At 41.9% G+C, this 15,193-nt stretch overlaps 1 protein-coding gene across 2 annotated transcripts in view; it reads right to left on the reverse strand.

The window, feature by feature from the left end:
* Positions 1-1,175: 1,175 nt before the first annotated feature.
* mctp2a (multiple C2 domains, transmembrane 2a) overlaps positions 1,176-15,193 on the reverse strand; it is an 85,753-nt gene continuing 71,735 nt past the window's right edge. For both annotated transcript variants that reach the window (XM_055155756.1, XM_020934696.2), the window contains exons 20-23: positions 10,382-10,491; positions 9,096-9,205; positions 4,515-4,612; positions 1,176-1,304 (exon numbers count right to left, since the gene is read on the reverse strand). In XM_055155756.1, the coding sequence (XP_055011731.1) occupies positions 1,242-1,304; positions 4,515-4,612; positions 9,096-9,205; positions 10,382-10,491 (381 nt within the window). In that variant the 3' untranslated portion in view covers positions 1,176-1,241. The remainder of the gene's footprint in view (positions 1,305-4,514; positions 4,613-9,095; positions 9,206-10,381; positions 10,492-15,193) is intronic.

Below are 15,193 nucleotides of genomic sequence, written 5' to 3' on the forward strand. Positions count from 1 at the left end.
GCCACTGCTGAGAGGGACTACCCCCCTCCTCACCCCCAGCACACTCCCAGAGCTGGGGTCCAAGCCTCACTTCACACAACTCCACTTTATGTCACATTTAAAGAGGGCTTGTCTTTTGTCAACAGAAGTGTTCAATGATTTCTGCTCTGAAATTGAAATTGCATGTTATATAGTCAAGATTTGTTACAATATGTTTAGTTGTGTATAGTCTGAAATTCACTCCTGACAGGGTTATGGAAGGGCAGAGTGCAGTGCATCAGAGAGCCCAGGTGAGGACATCTGATGAAGAAGAGCAGAGGATGAGGAGCGGAGGAGGAGCAGAGTCTGGGGCTGTGTTTGTGACAGTGAAGCATTAGATTGAGGCTCTTTGAAGTGATCTGTCTGAGTATGTGTCTGAGTATATGTGTGTGTGTGTGTGTGCGTGTGCATGTGTGTGTGTGTGTGCGTGTGTGCATGTGTGATGGTTGTGTGCACTTTGCAGTCATCTACAACCAGGATTCGACTGATCACGCTCTTTATTCAGAATGTCTACATAATCCTCAACAGTAACATGAGAGTTCAAAATACAACAAGAAACATCTGGTTATTAAAGTGTCATTTATGTGCAGAGAATTTTTGCCACGTCAAATATAGAAATAAATTCAGTTCACTCATTTTAATAGTAAAATAATTACTATTTCATAATTATAAAATAGTTTGTAATATATACAAGTATACACATGATCTGAGAGTAGAACATCTGTCCATATTTTTCTGAAGTGTGCAGTCATTTCACCTTCAGAACATTTCATTTTTCATTTGAACTGCATTAGTCAAACTAAACCTGGAGGTGCAGGGTTAGTGGATTCATTTCTAAAGCTTCTCTTTTCTTTACCTCCAGGTCTGTGACTGACAGCACCATGTGCCAGCTGTGCAGGCCCAGAGAGGGCCCTGTCAGGGGGGTCAGAGAGCAGCGGGACGGGCCCTCTGTGGGGGGTGGAGGTAGGGTCAGCGTGGGCTGGCAGCGGGCCGTCCTGTCAGGTGGGTCCTGGGGCAGGAGCAGAGACAGGGGCAGGAGCAGGGGGGCAGGCACAAGCGCAAGAGCAGACAGGGGCAGGCATGGGGTCAGGGTGGGGACAGTGGCAGGCGTAGGCACAGGGGCAGTGGTAGGCACTGGGACAGGAGCAGACGTAGGGACAGGGGCAGGTAAAGAGAGAGGGGCAGACGTGGGGGCAGAGGGGAGCGCTGGTGTGGGGAGCCCCTCACTTCTTCCTCCTCTGTGGCTGGCTCCCTCCCGCAGGCGCCCGCTGACTGCTGTACTGCACCTGTACAAACAAACAGCAGTTTGGTCAGAGCAGGTAACCGGAGCTCAGCAGAGCGCACGCTAATGGCTCCCTGAGGAGAGGTGAGCGCTGAGCGAGGAGAGCCCGGAGAGCCAGGCCGGCCTGTAATGAATCATGTTTTAAACTGTGGAGCAGAGGGGATTAATCACACCGGGGGAGGATCTAAAGAGCCAGGGTCCTCCACTCCCCCGCCTCTGCCACATCAGTGTTGAAACAGGCTCTGAGACCGCCTGACAGCACCTGCCAGCACCTGCCCACCTGCACAAGCACAACTCTACAGACTCACTGAAGTTTGTCCTCACCGCACACAGGTACAGAGCAACTTTCCTCACAGCGACCTAGTGCCTCCTGCTTTTCTTCAGGCAAAACCTCCACTAAATATAACATCACAACAGTTTTTATCCCTCAGGAAACAATCGTAAAATGAGACGCATTTATTCATGCCCATGACTTTGTGTACAAAGTGCAAACTGCACGTCTTTGACATTCACAAATTATTAAACTGTGTATTTTCCGCTGTAAAGTTGCAGCTGTAATTCACAAACACTGATCATATGAGGAGAGGCAGAAGGGGAGGATATGAGAGTGCCTTTTGAAGCCCGCGGAGCTGCACTGTGCTGTGAGTGTGTGGGATAAAGGTGCGCTATGCTAATTAGCTGCTCTGCATTATTAGAATGGGAGATGGGACGTGGGAACAAAGTGAGTGCATCAGAACATGGGCTGTCCTCAGAAGTGACAGATGTGGCGTGTGGGACAGAGGGCCTTGTGGAGGAGCTCTGCCTCTAATTGCCAAGTCACATTTGTGAGAAAGACAAGAGTCAGTCTGTGCTTTGTGCTGTTTGTGCGCACCTATCTGAGCGCACTTCTAAGCCCTCACAAACACACCACGCTCCCCTGTGTATCACATGCTCAGGTGATTCTTCACAGCCCAATGAAACATGCTCGGGACCATTTTTAGACCGTTTGTGTTTTCATGATTGGAGCTATTTTCAAGATGTACTTTGTCTTTTAAATCGGCCTAAAAAAACGATTGTCTCCCTCGGAATTTGAAAGCGAATCCTTTTCAAAGCTCAAACGCTGGTATTCCACTGGGAAGGAGGACGTACAAAGGATGAGAATCAAAAATGTTCTGGGCACCTTGTTTTGCCAGCTCAGTCAGCCAAATCTGCAACAGTCCAGGCAGAGGCACATCACAGAGCAGCGGAGATGGTTACAGAGGAGGAGGAGGAGGAAGAGGAGATGAAGGCCGCCCCACCATAAACACGGAGGTGACAGGCTTGTGTGCGGTGCGTTCGAGGCGCCTGGGAGATTAAGGTTTTGAGTCTGCTACTTTGCTGTGGTACCACCCAGATGCACTCCCACTGCCCCGACTACTCTGCCTTCTCTGTCTCATAAATGTACTGTACACAAGGATAATGCTGGTTTCTATCATGGAAGAATGTAAAGTAGAAGTTACATTTGAGGTGAAAGGATTAATTTGTATCAACATTTGTATCTTTGAAATATGATCTGGAAGTCCATTCTCTGTAAAACTAAAGTAAGAGTTGATTTGAAAAGTCAAACTTGTAAATGTCCAAGTGCATAAAAGACACAGACAAGGTTGCCCTTTATCACCAATTCTCTTCATACGTAAAATACCAAATAGCTGGGGCGTTAATTTGTTTCAGTGACTTAACAGACCAGGCATTTATTTGAGACCAGGTGGCAATTTGGGGCAGGCAATTAATTCCTTCCTGAAATATTACAACAAAATATCTATGGAGCAGGGAGTTTGCCGACATTTGAAAGCGGCTTCTGAATTACAGAACGTGATTAAAACACTCCCGCAACATGCAGAAATTTCTTTAGCAAGTGGGGAGCAGGCAAAGTGAGAATGTTAGAGACAACGCGAGCCTCAGTCCTGCATCCTGTTGTTGCAGGCACGACTTCTCTGCGTTTATTTGGAACTGGGGGCTATTTATCAAAATATACACCTGCACTCGGCGTTTAATTGAAACCCGGCTATTATTTGGTATTTTACGGTTGTTGTTAAGTGATTCTAAAATTTAATAATCACTTAATTATATGTATTTTTTATGAATACATGTTTGTTTTGACATTTTTTTTTATCTGCTTGCCAATCACACCTCTAGGAACTCAAGAGGAAAAGACCTAGAACTTTCCTAAAGGGCCCGTATCACCATATTTTCTTATCATTGTTTTTAAGTTGTTTCCTCATAAACACATACCTAGAGTTGTGCAGCTGATAACTTGAATATTACCACTGCATGACATCAGAAAGGTGCAAAAGAGCATTCTGAGCTTAGGAGATTTAAACAGATTAATAATAAAGGATTACTCAAACATGTGTGAATAAAACAAAACACAACTCCAGGTATGTTTTTGAGGAAGTAACAACATTACGACATGACTTAAAGTTCTGTAATATGGGACCTTTACAACAAGAAAGAGTGTTATGCCTTGGTTCAAGTTTTAAACCAGCTAAACTTTTGTATTATTTATAACTGCACAATCATCACAAGAGGACTGTATCTTTGTCTGTTATCCATATGACTTGGTGTGTTTTGAGTTACATCTTTTGTTATAGATGTGTACACGAGGCCCAGTCTGAGGTGACAGTGTCTTTGCTACCCCAGCTGCCCGTGGAGTCACCTGGAGTCAGATTCTGCGCGTGTAATAGTGTGTATGCATGGTACTTCATTTCCTCCTCTCCTCTCCCGCTCGCCGGCCCACCCTGGCTTTGCCCTGACAGCTCCAGCGTTGTTGTGATGTAAATACTAACGACACATGCGCTGCGGCTAATATCTGATCACATATGGCACCCAGCACGACCACCGGGGGCGCACCGCTTCAGTCACTATACACTCGCTATACACTCGCCGTCCCCCCTCCCCACGAAGCGTCACGTGACCTATCCACGCCAAACAGCTGCTCTCCATCAAACCTCCATCAAAACGCTAATAACAGACCGGGCTGGTGCAATACGCTATACCGGAAAGATCTAAGCAGCTCCCCCCGTCGCTAGGATTCTACCTCGTGTATAATTGGGCCAGAGCAGTGAATCCATTAATAATCAAACAAAGCCGGGGGATATGTTTCCGCAACACTTGGGAATTGCGCTACAGCAAATAATGCCGACACCTTCTGGGAATTCCCTCTTCTTCCCGTCCGTATGTAAAATTGGACCCTTACCTTTTGAACATCAGAAGGCACCCTCTTGAGGAAATCCAGTATTTCATTATTGTCAATAGTATATGGGTTGCGCAGCTTCTTGGTAAATTTGTTAACGCCTGTGAAAACAAGAACGCATTAATAAATAAAGGTGTCCCAGTAAGCAGAGTATTTTTAAACCCAAATATTCAGATGAGGACAGCAAAGGTTCCACAATGTCAAGATACTAGCACAAGCCTCATAGTTACACACACATAATGATATTCACTGTTGTTCGTAATAGTAGTAGCAGTAGTTCTGGTGATCAGTGTGAAGTTTAACGCTCACCATACATACAGGCAAAGTGAGAGAAGGGTGTTGCCCAAGGACCCAACAACAAGAACAAGCAATTTGACAATGTTTATCCATCAGCAGCACTGTTTGTTGTAAAGGCCACCACACACTACAGGATTTTTTAGTCTTAAACGATTTTTAAATGTGCAACAAAAAGTGCACACCACATACACAAGGAGAATCTTATGAGGCTTAAAATCTCCGATTGCAAACACTTCAGCAGGATATGGCCGCAGACCACAGGCTATAAAGTTGTGAACGCACCTCGCGTCTGCTGTTTCCTGTCTACAGTAAAACGACTTGCTTTGAGACTCTTAAGTGTTCAATAGATCAGAGCATTGCACTTCTAGTTTAGCTACAAGTCAAAACTGTGTTATTATTCTTTGTGAAATGTGGTGCAAAACGTCAGATACATGATTTTTAAAGCATAAATGATTGGTGGTAAAGTACACAGGAAGTAGAGTCATTACTGCTAATCTGCAGCTTCAGCCCGAAACAAGCGCTGAGTGGATGTAAACAGACATACATGAGGAACTACTCTCACCTTTCTACTTTCAAAAAATGCCTCAAACTGGATTAATAGCGCAGTTTTGTGGACAGGATGTCATTATTTGAGGACAATTTCTATGGATAATGCGGATGAGATGCACTTTAAATTTACAACTTTGCGAGAGGTGACTGAGTAATAATTATTTTCACTATATCCTGCGTTTGTATCTTGGACCTCTGTGTCTGTCACTCTGTCTGCTCATGACACTGTTTTATTGGCTTTTATTAGCTTTGCTAATGTTTGGTGGTTACGATCTGACAGAGCAGCTCAGCGTCACATGAGGAGCACAGCGGATTTAAAATCGCACACGAAGACACAAAGTTGGGTAACGCCTCCCTGAACTCGGGGAGAAGCAAATCGCAGCCAAAATCGGGCAAATTCTCCTGTATTGTGTGGTGGACTTAATTCAAACGTGTATCATGAAACTTTTCTAGTCTGACACCACATCACCAAAACTTTTTTCAAAACTGTTTGTGTTTTCCTGCTCTGTTTTTCAAGATATTTTTAGCAATACCTGTAACTAAAGAAATTCAACATACTAGTACATAGATAGTTTAATGCCATACTGTGAAACATTATAGACAAAACAAAGACATCTCCATGAACACAAGCAGGTGGTAGAAAAGCTACCTACATACAGCTTAATTTTTCCATGTATTTGAATAAAATGTCTCTTGTCCCAGTACAGATATATTGGGTCAAAATGAGTGCTGCATGTTGTTTGTGTCTAATTAAAAAGTGTTTTATTGTCCAAAAATCAGAAAATGCTGTCATCTTTAGCATGGTATTTGTTGTTTGCTTTGCTGTGACACTTATAAACTCATTGCGATGAATAATTAGGATGCTCTGAATGCATAAAGTAAATGAGGAGTAACTTTGGACCACTACAAACCGATTAAAACAAACTAGTTCTGTATTCCACGTTTTCAGATATACATTCCAACACATCTACTCTAGCAGTTAAAGATGTCAGGACAGATCTAAGTATAGCACAGAATACACTCTCTAAACTTTCTGTCTTTTGTCTCCTCCACCCTGACAATCTCTCTATATTTACTTTTGAGCGTTTTGGGAGCGTTGCTAGCGAGCGCACATCCCCTCCGCACGCACAACCCAGGGAGCTCCATGCGCTGGCGGGGGGCTTGAAAGGCTCTCCTCCTCCCAGCAGACCCGGGGTTAACAGGAGCGCGTTTGATAGCATGTGTTTGGGTATCGATCGGCGCGCTGAGGAGAGGCGGTAGGCATCGGTCTGTTTGCTGGAGGATGTGGAGGAGTTTCTGACCACTGAGATGCTATAGCGCGCTGGGTACGGCGGTGTGGATAATGAGAGGGAGGACCAGGGGAGCAGATGCCCAAGGACATAGTGGTGAACATGGAAGGCTTTGTTTGTGCAGGCCCACTCTGAGCTGCGGCTGTCTCATTAGAAGTGGAGTTTATTACGATGTGTGGTGGATACGAGTTTGGAGAGGTTAAAGGGGAGAGTGGCCGAAGATGCAGCTAGAGTAAGAATAGTGTTATGGTTAGGGATGGGCATGATTAATCGATAATTGATCATTAAGAATTTCATCGATTACGTTCATTTTAATCGACAAATCGAATGTAGGTTGCTGTGCGTAGCGTGACCAAACAGGGGTCCGTACATGTGTCTCTCTGCACTCAGAAGGAGCGAGCAAACACAAACAGTCGGTCAGTCTGCAGCGTACCGAAGCACAAATGCGTATTTAACGATGACTTATACAAGAAATTCCACGCTTTCCGTTGCGTTCGGGACAAGTGTGAGTCCATGTGCACAGTGAACAAAGCAGCACATATGTTTCTGTGTCCAGTGGGAAAAAGCTTTACCAGGTGAGAGTCGCGCAATGTCGATGACGAGTCCCCACCTCCCTCCCCCGTACGGTGTCCTGGTTTTGACAAACGCAAATATGGTCACACTAACCTGTATTCCACTGAGTCATGTCTTTTAATCCAACAGAAATTGACCGCATCAGCGACACAAGAGCTGTAGTTTTATCTTCGCTGAGTTTATGCAAATTAGCGATGCGGTTTTAAGTTTCGTTTCTGTGAGAGTTGCGCAAAACTGAATTAAACACAATTATAATCTAAAACGGATTGATGTGGCTCTAGAGTCGTTACGGTTTATATGTCGTAAAGTTGAATTTATTTATGCAGATTAGTAATGCAGATAGTAATAATAATGATGATCATTTTAATATAAAAACGTTAATGATTAATCGATAATCGATCGTTAATTCTTCCGACGATCGATTAAGAAAATTTCATTGAATGCCCATCCCTAGTTATGGTAGCTGACATGTTTCATTTACTTTTAAAGCGACACTGTGGAACTTTCTGGAAGAGCTGCATCAAGATAATCAGGGGTGTAGTGGACGTGGGACGCGGGAGTACGCCGTCCACTCGCTTCTCCCGACGTGAGATATAAAAAAATAACAAATACAAAATAGCCTACAACTTAAATGTCAAACCAGAGCTATCGACAATGGTGAAAACAACCTGCATAGGCTCATGATATCTCCAGTATTGTCCTACAGTGATCTGAGACATAAGGGGACCAGGACTAAACCAGGACTAAACCAGGACTAAAGAGGACTGAGCCAGCACTGAACCAGGACTGAACCAGGACCGAACCAGGACTAAGACAGGATTAAACCAGGACTAAAACAGGACCAAACCAGGACTAAATCAGGTCTAAACCAAAACTTAACCAGCACTGAACCAGGACTATCAGGATGGGTCTGGAGGTGCCCCCGCTTAGACAGTCAGGTGACCGCAAATCTCCGCGCCCCACAAGGCTAAGCGCAGCCATTACCTGATCGCGCTTTGCGGACATCCTGCTCGGGGGTCTCTCTCTCACTCTCAAGTCCAAGATTAGTTCTGGTTTAGTTCTGGTTTAGTCCTGGTTTAGTCCTGGTTTAGTCCTGGTTTAGTCCTGGGCACATGTGTTGTAGCCTATGATTTATGTTCTGTAGTTGATTATAAATGCTGCATCATTTTGAGTAAAAAAAACCCCATCAAATATTACTGATTTTTAATGGGCTGGCACCTTTATGTTTGTTTGCGGGGGGGTCCACATTGATGACGTGTTTTGAGTTTTGTATGAATTGCGTACCCCCACTTAAAAAATACCCACGACACCACAGACGATAGCAGAAAAAAAAGGAACACATCGCATGGAAACCAGCGGGAGGAGGCCCTTGTCAGGTTTGTGGAAATTCAAGTGCGCCTAGAGTAAGGATGCAAGTTTTTCTGTGTTTTTCAGTCCAATAAAAACATCCAAAATGAAGACAAAAATAAATAAAAAATTAACCATGTTATAATTAGGGTACTATGTCATTAAATCTGGAATCAAAAAGAGCTGGCAACATCATAGAAAATATAACGTAAGTAAAATAAGATAATTTTCCAGCTAGGTAGTCCTAACTAGAATTACAGCTTCAGATCTGAAGCTATAGATCTTGACCTATAGGTTGCCAGTGGAGGAAAGTAATTACACATTACTGTAATTGAGAAGATTTTAAGCATGTACTTGCAACTTCTAGATCAAAGACATTACTGTATCACTGTACTATTCTGAGTAGTATTTTTCATGCACGCAGTTTTCATATGTTCTCATCAAGTAATACTTTAACTTAAAAAGAATATAACTTGATCATCTGAGTAATCATATTCTCAAACATGTATTTTCATAAAATCAGGCTTACCCCAGATGAGCACCAGGTATCTGAGGGAGAAGAAGTAGAGCAGAGTGGTGGCCACAAACAGCACCAGACAGGCCAGGCACGACACGAATGGCACGGACCAGTTAAATATACTGTGAAACAAAAAAAACCCAAAATGAATAATTTCAGAATGATTTGTATGGTCTAAGGTTATTTGAAACATTATTTGAATTACTGCAATATAAATAAATACTGTATGTACTAGGGATGGGACAAAATCTCGTGGCACAAGATCTTGTGAGACAAAATTGCCACAAGATCGTGCACACATGAGAAAAATGATCTGGTGAGACTTTTCTCCACCTGAATTTACATTTGGCTTGGACAGAAAAAGAGATAAGAGCTGGTACAATTTAAGAAACTGCAATTTCAAAAAGCAGCATACAATGAGCACTAAAGTATTACATAAAATAAATAAAAAGAAAGAAGCCAAAATTGTGAAATGGATTGGAATTATGTCAAAATTTCATCTTGTTTCATTCTTGTGGATCCAATCTTGTTTCGTGAAAATTGTGTCTCATCCCATCTCTAATATGTACATGTTTAATACTGTAATTTATAAGGCCCAGTGCTTCAATAATGAACTACTGATCATGTAATGTTCTGTTTCAGTGGTACTCAAAGTGTGTAGTACTGATGGGCTGCTTTTGGTGGTAGTATTTATAGACACAACTATTCAAGTTTTTGGACTCCATTGAGGGAATCATTATTTAGAACCAGCTTATCCATGGTTTAGTCTCATTTTAGGCCTGGTTTAGACCTAATAAAGTCCAGGTTTGGATCTGGTGGTACTCGAAAAGTCAAATATTATCTTAGGTTGTACTTTATAGGACATTTCAGTTATTTCTTAGTCAATTGTGCTTAAAATTTAAAATGTACACAATGCTCTATTTGATCAAGTATTGAGTTAAACGTGCACTATAAACTGTAACTTTTTGGTTGGGGGTCAGTCGCTTGTTTGTTTCTATGGATATGCCATTGCTTTGCCTAGAATGTTCCACAGTATGACATTAAACAGCTCAACCTTACATTTATTCAATTACAGGTGGTATATATCTAAAAATACCTACTGTACTATTACTGTGAGCAGGAGTTGCCTCTCCAAAGATCAGACCTGTAACTTGGCCGAGAAAGGTTTAATACTATACTGTGAAACATGCCAGACAAAGCAATAACATCTCCATGGTATTTGAAGGACCCTCCACCAGAAAAGTTACACAATGCACCTTTAAAAACACGTATATAATATTTTCAGATTCTCTTTTTACTTTTTGACTCTTTCTCCGATGTTTGCGATCTCCTCCAGGACATTTTGGACCGCCAGCACAACTTCTTGCACCATATGTATCTTATCCATCAAACCTTTCCGGGCAGCATCCTGAAAAACAGAAAAAAAAAAATAAGATTAAATAAATGAAGCAACATCACATATTCAGTCTGTCAAGGAACTTTTGCAACTCGTGCACAGTAAAACTCCAGTAACAAGTGCGGCACAATCAAGGCTCTCCTCAGTCCAGATGAAGCCACAATCATCCAGTGCAGTGGCCTGGACTGAACTTAAAGAGAGGAAAATCCAAAAAATGTGAACATCTGAGTAGTACTGAGTAGTATTTCAGTGGGAGTATTTTACTTCTATGGTGTATTAACTTCTAATTCATAACATATTTAGATCGCCATGTTACCTTTTATTGTTTTTAAAGTCAAACATTCGCCAAAAACACCAATTTAACATGTTTAATAAGTTTCACTTTCGTTTTTGACGCTCTGAAACCCCCATCCTTTTTTCTCCCCACACTAAGCACCGCCCCTTTCAGAGCGCTACCACAACACAATCGCTGTGCCTCCCGCTAATGAACCCGCTGCAAATCACATCAGGTTTGTCAAGTTATTGTGTACAGTTTTGTGTCATGTTTTTTTTAATATTTATGGAGAATTGTCATGTGGGAGCATGGATGACATGGGCTTTGGGCTGAGCAATGCACAAAATCTTACAGCTAAATGCAAGGAGGGTTCGAGTAGTGCCCTGGAGAGATCGCAAGATTACTCAAACATGTATGGATGATATCTCAAACCTCTTCAGGCATGTTTTTGATTAGATTAAAACATGATAGAAAGTTCCAAAAAGTCAATTTTGCATAATATCACCTATTTAAGGTATATGATGCAAAATGAATTTAACCACTTTGCCACTGGAAAAATGAAAAAAAAAATAAATAAATAAAAAAATCTCATTAGTTAAAATTGCTAGAACTTTACCTTGAGCTTTAATAATATATAATTACAAGTAAAAAGTAATTAGTCCTACTTTCTGTGCTTATACAAAATGCAATTGCCAGGAGGGAAGTAATCAAATGAAGCTATAAACAAGAGCTGCTACTCAAAAAAAACAAAAAAAAAAACGGCAAAGTGAAGGTGATCTGAGCGACAATGTAACCAGAGTTTTTCTCCCATGTATGCAAAATATGTCTTGCCATAGTACTGCTATTGTATAAGCAGCTCTTGAGATCAAAACATGCCTGCTGTGTACTGTCTGCATCAAATATATAAATCTTTTTCCTCTCCAATAATCAAGAAAGCGCTTTAAAATCCATTGTAACGAATAATTAAGATGCTCAGAATGCGTAAGGTAAGTGAGGAATAACACTGCAAAACCGTTTTTAGCGCTTTTAGAAAAACAGAGAAACACTTCCCGGATTCTCACCTAATGACATCACAAGGTGGAAGAAGCTGGTTTGAGCTCTAAAGGGGATAGGATATCTGTGGTGGACACTCTGCTTCAAGATATCCTCATGTTTATATTGGCAATGGTCCATAGACTGTATATATAAATGGGTATAGCTAACCCGTTAACCACTGCGTTCCAAAGGAAGTGTTCATGGGAGCTCTTCTGGCTCCATCAACTTTGTTTCCAGTACATACAGCACGAATTTCAGACTTCCGGTCATTGTGCAATGCATACTGGGAAATAGTTTGAATGGAGGTTTGCAGTCACACATCTGATTCCCTTTTGCAGTTATGAAGTTCGCAAACAAATTTCTCAAGCTGTTTTCCGCTGTTAGGACATCCAACAACCACACCATTTCAATGTCCGAATTCCAAAAGTAAAATATGACAGTATCAGAACCAGAAACAAAAGCGTTACGGTTCAAAAGACTAGAAAAGACTGGCTTTGTTAATAGAAGAATCGCACTGGGAAAACAAACATGGTGATTTGATGCTCACTTCTTCAGAAAATCCTTCCCAGTATGCATTGCGCAATGACCGGAAGTCCGAAATTCATGATACATCCATTGACTTTACATTGGAAAACTGTCACTCCTTTCTGTAACTGCTGCAGTGAGCTTCCTCATTTTGGTCTTAAAATGTCCGTATTAACTTGCTCTACATGATCCTGGTGGTTTTATTTTGCTATTTTGTCTGTAGATAAAGTTTTATTCCTTATATGGAACTGGCTCCAAATTCACCCAATAGCCGCTACCATCATGAGCTTCATTTGACTGGAGCTGAACACTATGGGTGATGCCACAGTCCCTTAGTCCATTTCTTTATACAGTCTATGACCTGGTCTAAGTGACACAAGGACGTTACCAGCTCTTCTGTGAGGAGCCCCTGGGAGCCCTCGCCACTGTCAGGAGGCCCCAGACTGCATCACCTCTGAACAAGGGAGACAGCCATTCTCACGCACACACACACACACACACACACACACACACACACACACACACACACACATCCTGCAAGTGCATACCCCTTCTCACACCACAAGCATATCTGGACCCGCAGCCCAACGCCAAAAAAGGACAAACTATCACAAATATGCAGCTCTCATCAAGGCCAGTGCACTATCTGTGTCATGGATCATCTTCAGTCTGGTCTGTGCTGTTCTGGTCTGGACAGGGAAAGAGCACACAAGCAGAACTCAAAAAGTCTACGTGTTTAAATGTTCTATGTTACGTAAAATTGACTAATGTGAGCTTTAAGCCATGTTATAATACTGTTACCTCATCAAAAATCGTACCTGAAGTTGTGTTTTGTTTCATTCACACATGTTTGAGTAACTCTTTATTATTAAGGCCAGTTTATGGTCGTGCGTCAAATCATCTGCATCGCATTGAACCCTCGTCTATGTCGACCGACTTGCTCTGAAATTTTGTAGTTACAGTTAAGGGCTGTGATTGGTCCTCTCTACATCTGCTCTACATACATTTCCAGTACTCCGCTTTCCCACTTCATTCTGTAAACATGAACTCCATTTTTAAATCCTAGCCTCCTTGCGTTGTGGCGATGAATTACTTCACAGCGCATACACCTCAACGCAGATCCATAAACCAAAAAACGACAGCGACAAGGCGATGGCGGCAGTGTGCGTTGAGACGACACAGAAATATAAATCCGCCTTTAATTTGTCTACGCCACCAAAGCTCAAAATGCTCTGTTCCACCTCGTGATGTCATGAAGTGGTAAGTTAACAGTTACTTTTTACCTTTCGTGCAGCAGAGATTTGCATTTCCAGGACTGAAATTATCCAATTCTAGTGAAGGCATGTGGAGTTTAAAAACACAGTGGAGCACTTCCTGTATTACCTCTTGACATCACAAGGTAGAACAGCCTGTTTTCTATTTGAGAGGAAAAACTCAGCCTAAATATGCAGTGTTTATGTGTTAATAATGTTCAAAGAAACAAAACACAAGCCCAGGTATGTTTGTGATGAGGAAACATTATAGCGTAGAATATAGCGTAATATAGCCCCTTTAAGGTTAAAACAACAATGCCGACTTTGGTACCTCAGCCCAAATGAAACATCAAATGAGCTCTTTAGATGTAATTCTCAAAGTAAATACAGAATTGTGTACATTGTGAACAGAAAGGAGACGGATTACTTAAGATGGCGTTTCATCATTTACCAACATCCTTTTCATTTAGCCAGCCTTAAGTGGGCAGATTACACGATTTAGACTTTTAAATCTGATAAGAAACGCTAGCTCCTTGCTCTAACCACAAAGGACACACACGCCGAACGCATTAATCCATAAATAAGAGCTAGAATATGGTCTTTAGTAAACAGAGGAACAGATATAGAGATTCTGTGAAGTGAGCATCAAGAAGCAAAGACGATGCGATTACCAAGCCTCGCGGTTTTAAGATCTGCGAGAAGAAAGCGAAGTCCCAGGGCGCTTTTGTGTGTCTGCGTTCCTGGTTTTGTTCTGGTTTGTGAAAATCTGTGAGCAGCGAGGGAGAAGGGCTAAATAACAGATTTGAGTGTGAGAATGAGATGGTTAGGTGTAAATGAGGCCCAAATATGGCAGATTGGAAGAGCCCAAAGCAGAAGGTAGCGGGAGGTCTACGGAGAAGATTGTGGAGAAGTAAACACCTTCAACATGTGGAAAGCTATCAGACTGGGAGAGCTCATCTAATGTGGTTTAACGGGAGTTTTAGAGCAGTAGGAACAAAAGTTATTATAAAATATTAAAGATGCTGTATGTAACTTTTTGGTTGGGGGTCCAGCACCTTTTTATTCTATGGATATGTCATTGCTTTGCCTGGAATGTGATTGTATAGCTCAAAAATACCTAGAAAAACAGGCATCCTGACTGTGAGCGGGGCCGCCTCTCCACATATCTGACCTGAAACTTGGTCTGGTTTGGTCTCCATGATGATAGAAAGGTTTAATGCCATACTGTGAAACATTCCAGGCAAAGCAATAACATCTCAATGGAGAAAAGTATTTGGCAGACCCTGTACTAGAAAAGTTACACAATGCACCTTTGTTATAGTGGTTGGTTTACCTTTGAAAATTGCTGTTTGATGAGGCTTTATTCGTCAGAACCAGTGTTGCCAGATTGGTTTGAGTGATTTCCGCCCATTCACGTTCGAAAGCCCGCCCTCTTCAGCAAAAAACAGCCCAACAACGTTTTGCAATCCATTGTTGGGCTTTTTACAACCATTGCCAGTATTGAGAAAACATGTTAAATGTAGAACAGTATTTTCATTTATCACAGAAAAACATGTCATTTAGCCTAATATTTGAATAAACATCTTGTAACGTATTCTATTGGCTTTTTAAAAAGATTGCCGAGATT

Source organism: Boleophthalmus pectinirostris, unplaced genomic scaffold (genome assembly GCF_026225935.1).
Source record: "Boleophthalmus pectinirostris isolate CB_2022bp ecotype Guang Dong unplaced genomic scaffold, ASM2622593v1 HiC_scaffold_2, whole genome shotgun sequence".
Taxonomy (NCBI): Eukaryota; Metazoa; Chordata; class Actinopteri; order Gobiiformes; family Gobiidae; genus Boleophthalmus; species Boleophthalmus pectinirostris.